The sequence below is a fragment of the Oncorhynchus mykiss genome, chromosome 5 (assembly GCF_013265735.2).
Source record: "Oncorhynchus mykiss isolate Arlee chromosome 5, USDA_OmykA_1.1, whole genome shotgun sequence".
NCBI lineage: Eukaryota > Metazoa > Chordata > Actinopteri > Salmoniformes > Salmonidae > Oncorhynchus > Oncorhynchus mykiss.
In genome coordinates, this window is record NC_048569.1 from 77,425,205 (window position 1) to 77,442,794 (window position 17,590).

Here is a 17,590-nt window from a genome sequence, read left to right on the forward strand (position 1 = left end):
TAGCAAAAATATATTTAGCTAATGATTGGATGTTTTCAATGAGATCAGTATCTTTAAGAAGTGTATTGTTTAATGTCCAATATCCTCGAGTACCTTTTGATTTTTTAGTAGCTTGTAAATTCAGGGAAATCAAGTGATGATCAGAAAAGGGAGCCAACAACAAGGCTAGACATGACGTCAGGTAAAGCCAAATTGCCTCAAATCAAAGGCACTCGTTCGATATAAAGTTGTTTTTGACGAAAATTAAAACGTGTCAGTTTGTCACTTTCACGAAGTTGGAGAAATAACATGTTCAACTATTTAAGACATTGGAACGAATATAGGTTGTGCCTTTAGATTTCGCGAAAATGTACAACTAATGAAGAATTGTTCTTATTGACATATCAAACGGCAATCCCCGGACTGGTCTGTTTGGCAAGAATTCCCGGAAGTCTCGCGATGTTGGCTTCGAAACTGTGATAGTTCTCAGCTGAACTACCTACACCGCTTGGCTGTACGCATTCTTTGGGACAGGCACCATATCGATGAAACAGCGACTAGAAACACATTTGTGTATAATGTTCGCAAGAAATGTGTTGTTTAGCGGCAATTTTCATTCTTACACATCAATGGAAGGTTCTAGAATGGTCATGTGATGTGGTTTGACCAGTTATGTTGCATTTTGAAAAATACCCTTGCTTTTCCGTGTTTTTTTTAACGACTGCCTTCTTTAACTTTCAAACTATCTAGGTTACTACATCGAAAAAGAGGACCCGGATGTCAGTGAGCTCAAGGTGAACCGATGTTTGATATAACAATATCTAGGATATTTTTATTTAGTAAAACGAAATCCTCGCCTACGCTAGTGAGGAAATCAAGGACTGAATGTATCACGTGAACTGGTTTGACCAATCACCGCTTGAGTTCTGAATTGAAGTGTATAAATATGAGGCGGTTGCCCATAGAGACGTCCGCCATTGAAGACTCGTTTTCAATGTACTTGATATTGGTAAAACCGTGTATTGTTTTTTTTTTAAATATTATTTGTTAGCCAACTAAAAACAGCAACATTTTAATCCACCGCATCATCGGCGACAGTTTCATTTGGCATCCTTCCAGCAGAACACGGTCGGCAAAGAACGTCTGTCTCAGTTCGGCAGTAAAAACAATCTTGTTGTGCCAGAGACGGAAAGGTAAATGTGAAAAGAGGTCAGGGAAATATAACGTTAACACATTGCATTTAATCAGCTGGTTACTTTATGTGTATCTCCTTATAACGTTGATATGGAAGGTGTGTGTGTGGTGGAGCTGTTTCAAGTTTGAGCGGTTGGCCTCCGTTTTGTGTGGGCCCTTGACACGGAAATCGTTTCCTGTCACCATTTTGTTACATAAAGCTAACTAGCATTGCTAACTAGCTATAACTAACGTTAGCCAACCAAGATTCGTTTGTCACATTTACTGCAAAATCTGAGCCATGTTCTGGATTCAATTCTTTAGCTACAAGGTAGAATTTCACATATGTTGGCTGGGCGAAGCTTTCGTTTTTTTGGTACGAAAGTCAGGTTGTAAATTATCTCACGTGCTAGCCACCACATTTCGGTCCAACCACGTTGATTGCGTCATGCAAGCATGGAGTTGACCAATAATGCGCACAAACTATAGCTCACTAACGTTTGTTAACTTCAACTATGTAACATTATTTGACGTTAGCTAGCTAGTCTGGAACTTGTTGTAGCTGACTAACGTTAGCTAGCTATGTACAGCAGGGGGAACGTTCTCCGTCACTGCGACGGATTTTCGTCATGGAATCTGAAGAGGTAGTTTTTTCAGTGTAGCTCTGCAATAACATTATCGGGGGGGCTGCTTTTCAGATGACTGACTGCCTAATACCGACAGGAGCATGTCTGTTCTACTAAATATTACAAAACGTCTTCTCATTTGATTTAGTCTGTTACGCTGTGTGCACTTAACTGGCACCCATGATTTTTGCTGACATTCCTATATTCAGATGAAGGGAATTAGTCTTTTAACGCGGTGCTTAACTGTAAGAGCCAGTAAATGCTTGATCCGAAAATGTGGTCGGAGCACGCAGAGGCCTAACGTTAATTGAATTCCATACTGCTTCGCCGTGTGCCTCTCAAATGGTGTAATACGGGCTCAGTATAGCTCCGCATGATTTGGTTGATGGTAGGTAAGGGCGAGCGGTCCTGTATAAACACCAACTTTCTTCACAGCCAGTGCAGACCACGGAATGCCCATGTAGCGCCTTGATCACACTGACAGTGTCATTGCATTCTGGGACGTCGGAAGTAAATTCATTTCCAATGGTACGTTTGATTTATCGAACGTATGGGGACGTCGGAAGTATGGTTCGATTGCTTGACAGAAATGGAAGGATACGGTGAATGTTTAACTTTTGTAGCACGCATCCAGATGATGCTGCATACCACTTAGTGCAATGATGTCGGTGTGATCGAGGTGTTAAGCACATCTCAAATTATTTATTTTACCTTATTTGACTAGGCAAGTCAGTTAAGAACAAATTCTTATTTTCAATGATGGCCTAGGAACAGTGGGTTAACTGCCTTGTTCAGGGGCTTGTCGGCTCGGGGATTTGATCTTGCAACCTTCCAGTTACTAGTCCAACGCTCTAACCACTAGGCTATCTGCTGCCCAATCTCAATCGTTGCTGAGATCTGATATTCTGCGCAAGACCAGACGTGCGCCAGTATCCATAGGCCTATCTTCATCACATTTCTTAAATCTTTTTGGGATACATTTCAGCTGAACTTGGTGGACAATTGGGACTGACTACTTACAAAAAGTGTGCTTCTGACAAAGTTACAAAGGTAAATCGCCGTGTTAGACTGAAGGATATAAGGTCATTTTGTCAAATTCAAGGCTCTTCGTGCTCATTAGTTGCTCATTCAGCATATTTTCTGGTACTTCACTCTCCCATTTTTCAGTCTCCCTTCCTAACTGTTTTACATTCCCCCCTGAGAGCTGAGCTCAACCAGCAATGTATCCATGGCCAAATATTTCCACATTTTCATAACATACATGTTAACTCTTGTTTCTGCCTCACCAAATGTTGCATGAGGCAAGAGTAGGCTGGGTGCGATTCAATTAGCTTGTTTGGTTACACAGGAGTGTAGTACTGCTGTAGTGCACCCGCCTCTTCTCACAATTGTTCTCCTTTAGTAAAGTACGATCAAAGCTGAATCAATGTCTTGGAAGATCACGTAATGATTCTATATAACAGAACCAATTATAATAGCAGTGTTACTGTTTACACCACCTAATATCTTATAAGATTTTAGGATGGTTAGCTGAATAGTCCCCCAAAAGTTAATGTAGGCTGCACTGACCTGCAAAATCATCCTGTTGTCCTGCATTTGGGTATTTTAAATGCGCAACAAAGCTCTTAAATTAGAAATGGCATCTTAAAAGTGCAATGACAAAAATAATACTTTTTAGAGTGCATTATGAATCATAGACTATGCATGGTCCAAATCATTTTATTGTTCACATATTTAGCAGATGTTATTGCCGCTGTCTGAAAGGCTTGTGTTCCTAGCTCCAACAGTGTAGTAGTGTCCAACAATAATAAATACATCTGAAATGATACAATGTGTGTGTGTGTATATATATATATATATATGTATATATATATATGTATATATATACACACACATACTCTTTTACCGATAAGTTATTGGGCCTGTTTCTGGAGGTGGATCATTATTCATTAAATTAGAAGTAAGGTCACAAGAACTGAGCTTTATAGAGATATCCCATGGATTCTGATTGCACGGACCCTGGCCTGATGCCAACCAGTTACTTCCATGTCTACCAGTAGAGGGCAGTCAGAAATTACACAGTGACACATCGTTTCTCGTGGCAGAGGTAACTAGTGACAACCCTGGTCAGAGTAAACAACTGCATGTTTAAATAATAAAATGCACCTACACATCCATCACTTCTCACATGTAATGCACACATTAATCTGTAACGTTACGCTCTCCTGGTAAATAAAAATGCATGGTGCTGTTTTTCTTTCTATTCAGTCCAAGGCTTAAGTTTTGCCCCCCCCCCCCCCCAAAAAAAAATGTTTGGTTCAGTATTAGCTGCATGTATTTTTTTTCATGACATACTACTTAATTATATAACATTAGGTAATGTTAATTATAAACCAATTTTAGTCTTGTTATGAATTGTATTTTCTGTTTATTTTTAATGTTAATTTTCTAATGTTTTGTATGTCCTTGGGAGTGCAAATTATAGTTTCTCTGTAAACAATACAATGTATTTATTGAAAGAAAATAAACTGCCTAGAAATATCAACATAACTTGTAATGTAAATTCTTTGATTGGGTATGGGCAAAAGTCAAATCTCATTGAATGTGTACCTTTTTTTTGGAAGATTGCAATATTCTTGATGGGGTAAGTGGGTAACAAGGGCATCCATCTGTGCCAGCACAAATGTTTTTTTGTGAACTGTTAGGTACCTAGTTTGATTTTTAAGGCTGTGAATTACACTAAACGTCCCCTGCCTACAAGTGTATTGGAGGTGTTTTTCAAATTTGAGTGAGAAGTTGAAAACGTTCAACTGATTGGGAATTTCTTAGAGAAATTGGGCCTATAGTTTACTGTATAATGGACAGCATAGTTTGTTCATATGCATGTTATGTAATTCATATCTTTGGTAATGTTTAATAATTTATGGCTGAAAGTTAGGTATTTTATGAATGTTTGGAATAACAAAGGGTTAGGTTGAATAATCATAAAAATATGATTTTCCTGAACCTTGAACTTCGTGACTTCTCTATTTTTTTCTGTGATGTGAATAGGCCTAATGCTTTTCATAAAGTATTGGTGCCTAGAATGTTGCTACTTATTAGTGTAACTAATTGTCAAAAATGCTTGACTGAAAACATAGATGCTTACAAGTTCATCAGTTGGCATTGCGCTCTGTCGAGTCAATTGATATGCCCATACTTTTCATAAAACCATTTGGTTGGATGGTAGAGGATAGCACTGCTTACAGAGGGGGAGAATTTGTATTTTTTTTTTTTTTAAATATCTGCGGTTTTATTTGTCAAGCGATGTTTCTCTGACAGATATGAGGTAAGAAAATTTTGCGCTTTAGTTGCCACATTGGACATCAGAATTGTAATGTTGCCTGTAGCCCACAATGCACAGGTCCAGTAGATGGCAGTAGAAACCAGTTCTGAATATCATAGGATTAATTGGTTGTTTTTTGTAGTTATGTTTTGCGCTCAATTTTATTTAGCAAAACCCTCAGTAAAACCTTTCCCCTGCACAAAAACACCATATCAACCTGCCTGTATGGCACCGTCTATGGACATACTGGTGTACGATATAGCAGTGATGGGTTTACGTATTGGGATTTCAGAGCCATCTTTGATTTTATGCAGATGAAATTTTCATGGCCAAAGCCTTCCTATCTTAATAAAACAGTCAATCCAGAAACTTCATCTCCATGGCAGTGTGATTCTGCTCTGGATATTGTACCAGGGGATCAAAAGGGGTTTTGTCATTATTATTATTATTGTTGTACGGTTATCTATAGAGAAATGCCCAGCCATGCTGAAAACCACCCCTCTCTTTCAGTAGTATTGGAGGAAGATGTGTGATGAAAGCTGAGCTACGGAAAATAAGTGTCGCTCTCAACTGCTACCCCGTGTCCACCGCGCTTTGGACTGCATCATGATGACAGACGCCAAATACCCTTCGGTGTCCAGGGTGGGAGGCGTGAACCCTCCTCCGCCGAAGTTCAACAACCCAAAGAAACCTGGTCGCCAAACCAACCAGCTGCAGTACCTGGAGAAGGTGGTGGTCAAGGCCCTGTGGAGACACAACTTCTCCTGGCCTTTCAGGACGCCTGTTGATGCTGTCGGACTGCACATTCCAGTGAGTCTCACTTTTTGTTACTTGCAATTACTTTTATATATGGTTGTTTTTCCCTACTAAACTATACTAAACTATACTAAACACACATTTAAACACAATAATTTCAATGAGTCATAGTTCATATAAGGAAATCAGTCAATTGAAATGAATTAGGTCCTAATCTATGGATTTCACATGAATGGGCAGGGCCGAAGCCAGAGGTGGGCCTGGGATGAGCCAGACCCACCCACTGGGCAGCATGGGCCAGGCAATCAAAATTAGTTTTTCCCCACAAAAGGGCTTTATTACAGATGGAAATACTCCTCAGTTTCATCAGCTGTCCTGGTGACTGGTCTCAGACTATCCTGTAGGTGATTAAGCCAGATGTGGAGGTCCTGGGCTGGTGTGTTTACTTGTGGTCTACAGTTGAGGCCAGTTGGACGTACTGACACATTCTTTTAAAATGACGTTGGAGGCTACTTATGGTAGAGAAATGAACATTCAATTCTCTTTCAGCAGCTCTGGGGAACATTCCTGCAGTCAGTATGCCAATTGCACTCTCCCTCAAAAAGATCACCTCAACTCTGGTGTTGTGTGACAAAACTGCACATTTTAGAGCGGCCTTTTATTGCACCTGTGGAATGATCATGCTGTTGAATCATCTTGATATGCCACACCTGTCAGGTGGATGGATTATCTTGGGAAAGGAGAAATGCTTACTAACAGGGATGTAAACAAACTTGTGCACAATTATTATTTTTTTAAATAAGCTTTATGGAACATTTCTGGGATTTTTTATTTCAGCTCATGAAACATGCGACCACATTATTATTATTATTATTATTATTATTATTACACTACTATTACATGTTACGTTTTATATTTTTGTTCAGTATAAGTTGAGTGCACTGACTAAGTTGCTCTAGGTAAGTGTCTGCTAAATGACTAAAATTGTACTTGTTCATTTTCCATTTCCTCCATCCTTCCTCCACCTTGATAATCTTATCTTTTGTATTTAACGTTTTCCCATTATTTTTCTATTTTAGGATTACTATACAATTATCAAGACACCAATGGACTTGAGCACCATCAAGAAGCGTCTTCAGAATAATTATTACTGCAAAGCATTGGAATGCATACAGGACTTCAACAAACTCTTCACCAACTGCTATGTATATAATCGGGTAAGGAAAAAAAGTTAACACTTCATAATCATATTTTATTCATTTGCCGCGCACCAATAGTGTAGGCCTACATGGTCTCCTATTGAGTGACAGAATGCACAATAATTGGGATTACATTTTTCCAGCCTGGAGATGACATAGTCCTGATGGCCCAAGCCTTGGAGAAGATCTTCCTACAGAGAGTGGCTGAGATGCCCCAGGAAGAGACTGAGATATCTGCCATCACAACCAAGACACCAGTGAAGGGTGGGAGGAAGTCCTCCTCTGCTAGTAGGCTACACAGCTGCTCCAGCTGCTTAATCTTGCACATAAATTGTATGCATCCCAAATGGGTGGCACCCTATTCCCTTTAGTGACTACTTTCAACCAGGGCCATATAGCTCCATACTATCTATTATATACTCCTAGGAGTACACACTGCCTTCTAAATGTCCTATGTTCTTCTGTGTAGGTGTGGTGAAGCTGAGGCCCCAGTCCCCTGTGTCTGAGGTGGTGTTCCAGCAGACAGTGACAGTCATCCCTCCTGAGGCCCTCCACACCGTCCCCCCTGCTGCCCAGCTCTCCTCACACATAGCAGCCAAAGTCAGTACCTCTTCACAATTACCTCAGTGTGTATTGTGTATATATTTTGACAGCAACTTTAACCTCTATACCACTTATACATTCCACATAAACATCACCTTTGTAGTTTCCAGAATACTTTGTAACATGTATATTGTGCAACCTCTGTTTAGTCTGTAGTTTGATTGAATTTCCACCCTTCTCAGATAACACCCAGCGCTGATGTATTCGTATCGTTTCAGATCAAGAAGGGTGTGAAAAGAAAAGCCGACACCACCACGCCGACAGCCTCTGCTCCGATCACCAGCTGCGAGTCGTCCCCCATCGTTGATGGCTCGACGGCCTGTAAGCTGTTCTCCAGGCGGGGCAGCAGTCGGCCCATCAAACCCCCCAGGAAAGACCTGCCGGACTCTCCCCAGCACCACCAGAGCAAGAAGAGGAAGCTCTCTGATCAGCTCCGCTTCTGTAACTGCATCCTGAAGGAGATGTTCACCAAGAGGCACGCGGCCTACGGCTGGCCCTTCTATAAGCCGGTGGATACGGAGGCCCTGGGTCTACGCGACTACCACGACATCATCAAGCAGCCCATGGACCTGGGCACCATACGGGTTAGATAGCCGTGTTACACTAAACTTGTTGAACAAGAGGCTAGTTAGTATCTGCCAAGGTTACTTTGGTGTAGCTGTATCTTGTTCCTTGATCTCTCTCACTATTATGAAGATGACAGTATTTGCGTGTTTTCTCACAGAAAAAAATGGACGAACGTGAGTACATGGATGCCCAGGAGTTTGCTGCTGATTTCAGACTCATGTTTTCCAACTGTTACAAATACAACCCACCCACCCACGAAGTTGTTATTATGGCAAGAAAACTCCAGGTATGATTGCCCTTGGTTTCAGCTAGTCCAGTCCCTAGAAGTTGTTTAAATAAATTGCGATGGAATAACAAAAGTGCAATATGAATGAATATAGATGGTAGGTGAGAAGTTTTGACTAGATGACTTGTGGCCCTTACCCACCAGGATGTGTTTGAGGCACGCTGGCTGAAGCTTCCAGACGAGCCAGTGAGGAGTGCGGGTGATCCAGGTCACCACAGGGACAAGAAAGCGAGAGGAGATGGGCCTGAGTGCTCTTCCAGCACAGGCAGCAGTGACAGCGAGAGCTCTTCTGAATCAGAGTCCTCCTCTGGTACGGAGGAAGAGGAGGAGGAGGAGGAGGAAGAGGAGGCCAGAGTTCTACGGCTGGCTAAACTAGAGGAACAGGTATGTTGTGTCATCTTACCTGGCCATGCTGACATTACTGTTCTGTTACCTACTGCCACGTATCTAACTGATCTAACTCTCTTCTTTTCAGTTGAAAGCGGTACACGATCAGCTGCAGAAACTCACCCAGGAGCCCCTGCTCAAACCAAAGAAGAAAGAGAAATCAAAGGAGAGAAGAAAAAAGAAGGAAACGAGTAGTAGACCGAAGCAGGAAGAAGACCTGAGGAAGACCAAACCTAAAGTACAGCAGAGGGGCATCAATAAGGGCACGTCTGCAGTGTAAGTGGCAAATCCTTGTTGATAAATTGCTCTAATTGTTTTCTAATCCCGATCCCCAGTGTAACTCCTTTTCTTCAGCCAATACACAGGATTACTGACTATTGTTGCCAATTTTACTTTGAAACTAACTTCCATTGTCCTACCAAGAGTTTCTTAATGTCTTCTCGCCCCTCTGTAGGCACGGTAAGAGGAGGAAGATGGCACTCCCAATGGTGCCCTACAAGTCTGATGAGGAAGAGGTGCCAGCGTTGCCCATGTCGTACAGTGAGAAGAGGCAGCTGAGCCTGGACATCAACAAGCTTCCGGGGGACAAACTGGGTAAGGTGGTGAACATCATCCAGGCCAGGGAGGCCTCGCTCAGAAATGCCAACCCTGAGGAGATCGAGATCGACTTTGAGACCCTCAAGCCCTCCACTCTCAGGGCCCTGGAGAGCTTCGCCATGACCTGCCTCAGGAAACGACCCAAGAAACACAACCGTGAGTAGTTGTAGTACACACCTTTCTTTCTGAGCTTCCTTGCGGGTTGATCATTGCACTGTATATCTCAGTACTGCTGACCAAGGACAGGCCCAAATGTCAGTTATTTTCCATCTTCTTTCTACCAGTGAATAAGCTGGTGAAAACCAAAGGACCAATACAGACTGTGAAGAAGCAGGATGCAGAGAAATATCTCCAGAGTATTACTGAAGAAATGAGCTCACTGGCAAAGAAGAAGAAAAAGACAACAAGTAAGTAAACAGTGAATCTGTGGTAGCAAGGACCAGAGCCATACAGTGTGTATATATAGAGTTGGGTCAATGCGGTTGAAAATTCAGAGGGCGCCACTTTCTCCTCCATTGCTAAGTGATAACGCTTTTGCGTTTGTATGTATTTCTGATAGTTTTCAAAACCTATGAAGATGTCCAGTGAAAGCAGATATGCAATTTGTTGACACTACAACACAGTAAAGACTTGGATACACATTAATTACCCTGAATGCTAATCAATATAAACGTAAAATTCCCTGCGCTGTTTTGCTTGTTTACAGCGGGTCATTTCATAGGGAACTGTCGTAGGCGCTCTCGTTTTGTTACATCACCAACATTTCAAGAATAAAGTTCTATATGAGCGCTAACATGGCAGCCATTCTGAAAACTGGGCCTCTCGTATTTATATATGGATCTGTCAAGGACCAGTGTGTCTGTGATCTAGGGGCCTTGTTGTCCTTAGAGTCAGGGAATATGGGTTCTTCTATGTTTTCTCTCTTCTGTCCAATAGTGAATAACTCAACTGTGCAGTGCTTGCCTCAGTCTTTCTCTCTGTTGTCCTATACATAACAGTTGTCCCTCTCTGTTTTTCTCCAGGTGAGCTCCCCAGGGCTCCTGCTGTCCCAGACCTAGCCCAGCCATCCCGTCTCCGTGAGGGTATCGGCTCTGACATCTCCAGCAGCAGTAGTAGTGATTCTAGCAATTCTGATAGCAGTGACTCTGATTCAGGTTAGCTGTTCTCCTCCGCACTAAGCACTTTCCTCCCTCCCTACCTACCCACTCCCTTTCCCCACTCTCTACACATGGATTGAGTGAAAAAGATATGGCTTAAAACCCACTGGGACTCTCTAGCCTCTGTAGCACAGTAGAACTCAGTCACCTTTTCACCTGCTGGCGAAACCAAAATACTTGAAAAAATATTGTTTTTTAAATTGTATTATTACGTACGTTTAGTCTGTCTATAGAGCCAACTCTGTCACACAAACCTCATCAGATTATTAGGGTGTTATATTTATTTTTGATAATGTTATTGTTTTGTTGTAGTTTCACTGAATTTATTTGACCTTTTGAAAACAAACTATAGGTTAGGTTTGAAATGAGAACAGCCAGTCTTCTGTACAAAATGTTAATTTTCCAACGGGCCCCAGACTGCTGCTGCATGGGGACAAGTTATTAAACACTACCCATACAGACTAGCCACTAATTATAAGCCAGAGGTCTTATTTTCACGCCTACCGGTAGCTATACATCTTTCGATAAACATAACAAAAATCAGATGGGTAGGGCTAGAGAAGTACCAGACAGTGTTACCATACTATTCGCCCCCCTCGTCTCACCCTCCATACTCCGAACCATTGCAGAGTCACAGCTGGCCCTCATCACAATTATACTGGTTTTGATTGTACTTTTTGTGTTGGGTTTTTGCATGATTTAGTATAGAGCAATATTAGCTTAAAACTCATACAATCTATGATGTATTTAAAGTAATCAACAGATTTTAACGTTAATGCAGACCTTGATGGAGTAGGATTTCTGCTGCACTTATACATTTTGTAGCCAGTGCTAATGTTTTCTTGTTCCAGTTTAACCTTTAACATAGTTAGTCTTGGTGGTCGACACCTAAAGGTTCAAATAAATACATTTTCATAAACAATTTGACATTTTACTGTTAAGTTGTTTTTCTTTTCATTTTTATCATAAATCGTAAAGCCTACTAGACACATTTGCTTGCGATCACAACTTAAGCTTCAGCTGAGAATTGGTATGAGAGTAGTGATTCCAGAGTAGGTCAGTGGAATTGTTTTGATATTACTTGAAAGTAAGTGAAGTAGATCTTTTTGTTTTTATTTTCCAGTTATCCTACAATGGGTAAATGTAAATGACTATTGTACCTGTCTTTCAGTGAAGAAAACCAAGAAGAAGAAAAGCAAAGGTGATCCACACAAGGTCAAGACCAAGGTAAATCTGTAACATAGGCCCTGCTTCCTTTAAACTAGTGGCCTAATTCGCATGGTTATATGTTCACTTTTGTGATATTTGGATGAATATACTTGAAGGTTGGAACTACAGTGCATTTTCATTATAAATTGTAAGTCCTTTCCTTCTCAACTGAAATTATAAAAATAAGAAATCTGAGAAGACTCATTGTCTGAATCTTCTCTCCAGACCAGCCAGCCCCTGCCTGCCTCTCTACCCCCAGCACCAGTCACTAAAGGCCAGTCTACACAGCAGTACCCAGCCCAGCCTCCTCTAGATCTGCTCATCTCACCCCCAGGTAATAAATGCTTGTTGCCTTCATGTTCTGTGTGTTGGCTATAAAGGAACCCAATGGACAACCATGTCAAGTTCTGTAACACTGCCCTTTAATGATTTAAAGGTGGTTGACACTGCTCTTCCAAAGTCCTTAGTGTCAACCCTAGCTATGGAAATGCAATTTATCCTGTAAACCAGCAGGTTTTAAGCCCATTGAAAGTCTCAGGCTGGACCAAGGATTGCATTGTTTGGGTTAGAGATTAAATAGGCCAGGTTTCTCTGGTCAGTGTTTCTGTCTCTCGTGGGATGAAGTTGAGTTGATTTTAGCTATGAAGTCAGATTGGGATGGAAGCCTTATCTTACTGTTACTCTTGAATCTCCCCTCCCCACTTGTCTTCAGCCTTACACAGCCGCCTGCCTCCGCAGCCTTCAAGACCTAGTTCCAAAGCAGCACCACTACCTCGCAAAAACATGGTGGCCCCCCAGCAGCTCACTGACAGTCAGCCCCAACAACAAGACCCCCTATCTGAGAGCCCTACTTCCCCCTCCCTCACTCCCCCTTCTGCCGCCTCCTGTGACCCTTCCCTGACTCTAACTCTGCCCACAGACCCTCTCAGCACAACATCCACCCCCACACAAGAACCTCCCTCCAGCTTACTCTGTTTGCCCCAGCCCTCTCCCTTAGCACTCCTCACCTCTCCTCATTGTCAGTCACCAGGCCAGACACAGGAGGTGAAAACTGGGCCAGTTTATCTCAATCTACCTGATAGGGCACAACAGGAAGGTAAGATCTCTTCAGTCAGCTAAGCATCCCCCTAGCTTGTAGCTGTTAGCATGTCCACTCCCCTGTGTGCTGCCTGCTTCTCAGCCCATAGCTGATCATGTCTGTGTCATCTGTAGATGGTGTGTTTTGTCTCTTTGTTTGCAGTGTGTTATAGATGCCATGTCACCATCGCTGTAGCCTAGGCTGCATGTCTCATCCCGCTCTGCTCACCATCAACTGCTGCTTGCTTACATCCACAGTGTTGGTGTCTGTCTGTGGAGAATAATGCACTGCTTTGTTTTTCTCCTGTCCGTCAGGCCTATCTGCGCTGTTGTCCCCTCTGACCTCTCCTCCTGTAGGTTTATTACAGGCTGCTGGCAACAGATATGAGGTATGCCCTCCTCTTCCTGTTGTTGAAGGATGAATTGTGACGCTGGATTAAATCACTGTTTAAATGAATGTCTCTGTCCTTGGTATTTATTAATATCAAAAGAGTTGGCTGGTATATTTTTGGGTGAAGGAAATTGGGTTAATATCGATACAAGTCTACTGTGTTCTTTTCCTTTTTGTTGCGATTTAACTGTTTTTACTGGCCAAATCCTTAATGAGTGGAGACAGATTGTGTGAAATAGCATTGGCCTTAGCTCTGGGAGTGGTAATGGCGGTTTAACACTGTAAATCTCACTTTTTGGTAGCAGCTGTACCCAGTGCTGTTGTCCCCTCTACAAGACAGCCCATTACAGCCTGTGAAGGATGACAGGAGGGCCTCGGAAGCACTGGAGGAGATTCCCTACAGGAAGCTGCAGAAACAGACTAGTAAGCACAACTCTGTGTATGTGTGTACGTACGCTGTGTAAATGTTTTCCTTTAGAATTTTTCCAGAAAACTTTTAAATGGATTCTATTTACTCTGCCTCCCCAGATACCAGACACTCTGACAGTGTGTTTGATGGTGGCAACACCAGCCTATCTCATCCAGCTAATAAAACCACTGCTGACGGAAAAAACACGCCTGCAAAAAAGGTATGCAAATGTGAATGGAACTTAACACTACCATTGTCATTAATTACTTGAAAAACATTGTATGCATGCCCATAGATGCATTCATATTATTTGTCAGAAAAAAGTGAAACTTCATTTGGGAAACTATCCTTGGTAGGATATTGTCCTGAAGAACGCAGACTCCTGGGCTAGTCTGAGGAAGATGTCGCTTTCCACTCCTTCTACGGTGAGGTCATCGAAGGAGAGCTTTGATAAGTTTCGCAGGGCAGCCATAGAAAAGGAGGAGAGAGAGAAAGCTCTGATTCTAAGGAGGATGCAGATGAAGGAGATGGCTTCTGGGAAGAGCAGGTATTATTCATCCATCCAGTCATAAACATATTTTCTTAGTCGTATCAGTTTCATGTCTTGTAGGAAATAATTCCTCGTCCAAAATCCTCAAATAATGAAGTAGATCTCTATCAATATGCGAGTGATACTTGATGCGCTAGCTGACATTGTTGTGACGTTTTCTTTTCAGCCTGACTATGCCAGTATCAGTGCCACCTAGAGCAGCAGAACCGGAGCCCCTGCCCTGTAGAACTCCAACCCCAGAGCCAGCAGAGATCCCCCTGCAGACAGAGGTCATCGTGGAGCCTCCGTCTCCTAAAGCTCCAGAGGCCCTAAGAGAGGAGCCTCTAGCGGCTGCCCCAACCCCACCTCCGCCCCTCACTACTCAGACCTCTGTGGACAGGGAGAGGGAGATGGCCCGCAGGAGAGAACAGGAGCGACGCAGACGGGAGGCTGTACGTTCCTTTTATTCCTCTTCCATGTATTTTATTATGCCAGTCATTCTTCTGTTCTTTTATACAGTTGAATCCCAGACTGTAATCTCATAACCTACCGCCTCTCCTTCCTCAGATGTCTGGTATCATTGACATGACCATGCAGAGTGACATCATGGCAACGTTTGAGAAGAACCTGGACTAACATAAAATGGCAGCAGGCAGTGCAGCTTGTGACCGACTGATGTCTTCTGTTGTTGGACAATAAATAAATGAGCATGGTGTTCCAGTAGACAGCACCCTAGGCTTCTTCTCTCCCTCCAGACACTGGCTGTCTGAACAGAGCGAGCTGCATCTAAATTAAGGAAACGGGTCATTGTTGCTTCCCAAATGACAATCCTACCCCCTATATAGTACCCAATTTTGGGGTCTGGTCAAAATGATTACATTTATATAGGAAATGGGGTGCCATTTGGGACAGCCTATTACTATCCTTACCAGGGTAAGCTTGTACTGTACTATATCAGCATCACATAACATAACCCCAGTACATTTTAGTATAGTTGTCAACTGTAAGAAGATACTGTAAGATGTAAAATATTGATATTGCAACAAAAAAAACAATGGACCATATATAGATGGCATTTTGACTTTCCTTTTTCTACTCATGGTGATGGTGGTTTTGTAAATATCTGCTGCACTGAAGTAATGCTTACCTCTTAGAGAAAAAGACTAAGTAAAAAGTTAGCAAAATGAAGAGCTGTTGAAAAAAATAAATGTTGAAAATAACTTGTTTTTCCTCCAACACGTAGAGTCCTCTGTTCCTTTTCAACTAGGTTACTTCCCAAATGGCACCCTATTGCCTTTGTAGTGTATTACTTTTGACCAGGGCCCATAGGATCTTGTAAAAAGTAGTACACTATATAGAGAATAGGGTGCCATTTGGGACACTACTTGGTGAGTCGTTCTCCTATGACTGCAGTACACATCAACCGGTTCACACACTTCTTAACATTCCAACTCTGACTTGGCTGAAATGCATAACCTGACCTTTGTGTGTTTGCTACACTCCCAAATAGTAATACTATGTATATCCATGTACTGCACTGTATAGTTTCTCCAGTTATAGTTCTTATCTTCATACTTCATTCATAGTTACAATTCTGCACCTTATTGTGGAAAAATGTTCAATATGAGTTTTACAATGCATGTCCTATTTGATTGACTTTAGTAAAACAAAATGCCTTTTCTGTTCCAAACATATTTGTTTATCTGTATGAAATCATACTTAGTATTTTGTTACGCGGAGGCTGAAGATGTGTCGATCTTTGCCAAAATGTCTATTTCAAATGTGGGACTTATTTAAAACTATACACTTGTTTTGAGTTTCTGCTTGAAAAAGTTTAAGTGCCATGTATAGTGGTGTGATTATAGCAAACTTTTGGTATTGTTGGTGCCTACATTGTTGGCTTTTTCTAATCAAGATCCAATCCTGACTAAATGTTTTGGGAGACATGTAAGACTTTGTTTTTTGATCCTATGGTTCTAGCTATTCTGCAGTTTTTTTGTTTTTTCTCTCTGACATGAACAGTAGCACTTTATTCTGTATCTTGTGGTATGCGTGAATGTCATGCCATTTATAGAGAAAGAACTAATATACTTTTGAGAAGATCACACTCTAAAAGCTAAATCATAAAAAGATTTTCATTAAAGCAGTGTTTTCTGTATTTGTTTATTGTTGATTTCTACACTGCCTCTGACACTCGTTGGCTGTGGCAGGGCTTGAAAACTATTATGCACTACAGAGTGAAACCCAGCTGCGAGCTAAATGCCTTTTATGCTAGCTTTGAGGCAAGCAGCACTGAAGCATGCATGGGAGAACCAGCTGTTCTGGACAACTGTGGGCTTACGATTTCGGTAGCCGATGTGAGCAAGACCTTTTTAACAGGTCAACATTCATAAAGCTGCAGTGCCAGACGGATTGCCAGGATGTGTACTCAAACCATGCGCAGACCAACTGGCAAGTGTCTTCACTGACATTTTCAACCTCTCTCTGATGGAGTCTGTAATACCTACATGTTTCAAACAGACCACCATAGTTCCTGTGCCCAAGGAAACTAAGGTAACCTTCCTAAATGATTACTGCCTGTGGTACTCACGTCAGTAGCCAAGAAGTGCTGGTCATGGCTCACATCAACAGCATCCTCCCGGACACCCTAGACCCACCCCAATTTGCATAACGCCCCAATAGATCCACAGATGATGCAATCTCAATCGCATTCCACACTGCTCTTTCCCACCTGGAGAAAAGGAACACCTATGTGTGAATGCTGTTCACACCTATGTGTGAAAGCTCAGCGTTCAACATCATAGTGCACACAAAGCTCATCAATAAGCTAAGGACCCTTGGACTAAACACCTCCCTCTGCAACTGGACTTCCTGCCTGGCTGCCTCCAGGTGGTAAGGGTAGGCAACAACATGTCTGCTACGCTGATCCTCAACGCTGGGTGCGCCTCAGGGGTGTGTGCTTAGTCCCCTCCTGTACTCCCTGTTCACCCATGACTGCGTGGCCAAACACGACTTCAACAGCATTAAGTTTGCTCACAACTGGGCTGTAGTGGAGCAGGTCGAGAGTTAAGTTCCTTGATGTCCACATCACCAACGAACTGTCATGGTCCAAACACACCAAGACAGTCATGAGGGCATGACAACACCTTTACCCCCTCAGGAGACTGAAAATATTTGTCATGGGTCCCCAGATCCTCAAAAAGTTCTACAGCTGCACCACCACCTGGTATAGTAGATGCTCTGCATCTGACCGTAAGGCACTACAGAGGGAACTGCGTAGGGCCTTGTCTCATCGCTACAACTCCGGTACGGGCTCGGGA

At 42.3% G+C, this 17,590-nt stretch overlaps 1 protein-coding gene across 9 annotated transcripts; it reads left to right on the top strand.

Annotated features, from left to right (window-relative positions):
• The first annotated feature begins 471 nt into the window (after window positions 1-471).
• On the top strand, window positions 472-16,428 carry brdt (bromodomain, testis-specific). Of its 9 annotated transcripts, none has more exons than XM_036978436.1 (21): window positions 472-773; window positions 5,614-5,913; window positions 6,939-7,076; window positions 7,202-7,391; window positions 7,528-7,658; window positions 7,880-8,245; window positions 8,386-8,514; window positions 8,659-8,898; window positions 8,990-9,177; window positions 9,356-9,654; window positions 9,783-9,905; window positions 10,521-10,652; window positions 11,827-11,882; window positions 12,090-12,198; window positions 12,577-12,960; window positions 13,257-13,330; window positions 13,635-13,755; window positions 13,861-13,961; window positions 14,098-14,288; window positions 14,458-14,722; window positions 14,838-16,428. In XM_036978436.1, exons 2-21 carry the CDS (start codon window positions 5,710-5,712, stop codon window positions 14,904-14,906), a joined length of 3,510 nt encoding a protein of 1,169 aa, XP_036834331.1. In that variant the 5' UTR covers window positions 472-773; window positions 5,614-5,709; the 3' UTR covers window positions 14,907-16,428. The 9 variants fall into 9 exon arrangements, with proteins under 9 accessions (XP_036834331.1, XP_036834332.1, XP_036834329.1 ...); XM_036978437.1 differs by having other exon boundaries at window positions 5,617-5,913; XM_036978434.1 differs by lacking the exon at window positions 472-773 and adding an exon at window positions 819-1,172.
• The last annotated feature ends 1,162 nt before the right edge of the window (window positions 16,429-17,590 follow it).

Coding starts and splice junctions, on each gene's coding strand:
- brdt (XM_036978436.1), top strand. CDS start 5,710: ATGATGACAGACGCCAAATACCCTTCGGTGTCCAGGGTGGGAGGCGTG. Junction 8,246..8,385: donor TGGACCTGGGCACCATACGG/GTTAGATAGCCG, acceptor GTTTTCTCACAG/AAAAAAATGGACGAACGTGA. Junction 12,961..13,256: donor TGATAGGGCACAACAGGAAG/GTAAGATCTCTT, acceptor CCTGTCCGTCAG/GCCTATCTGCGCTGTTGTCC.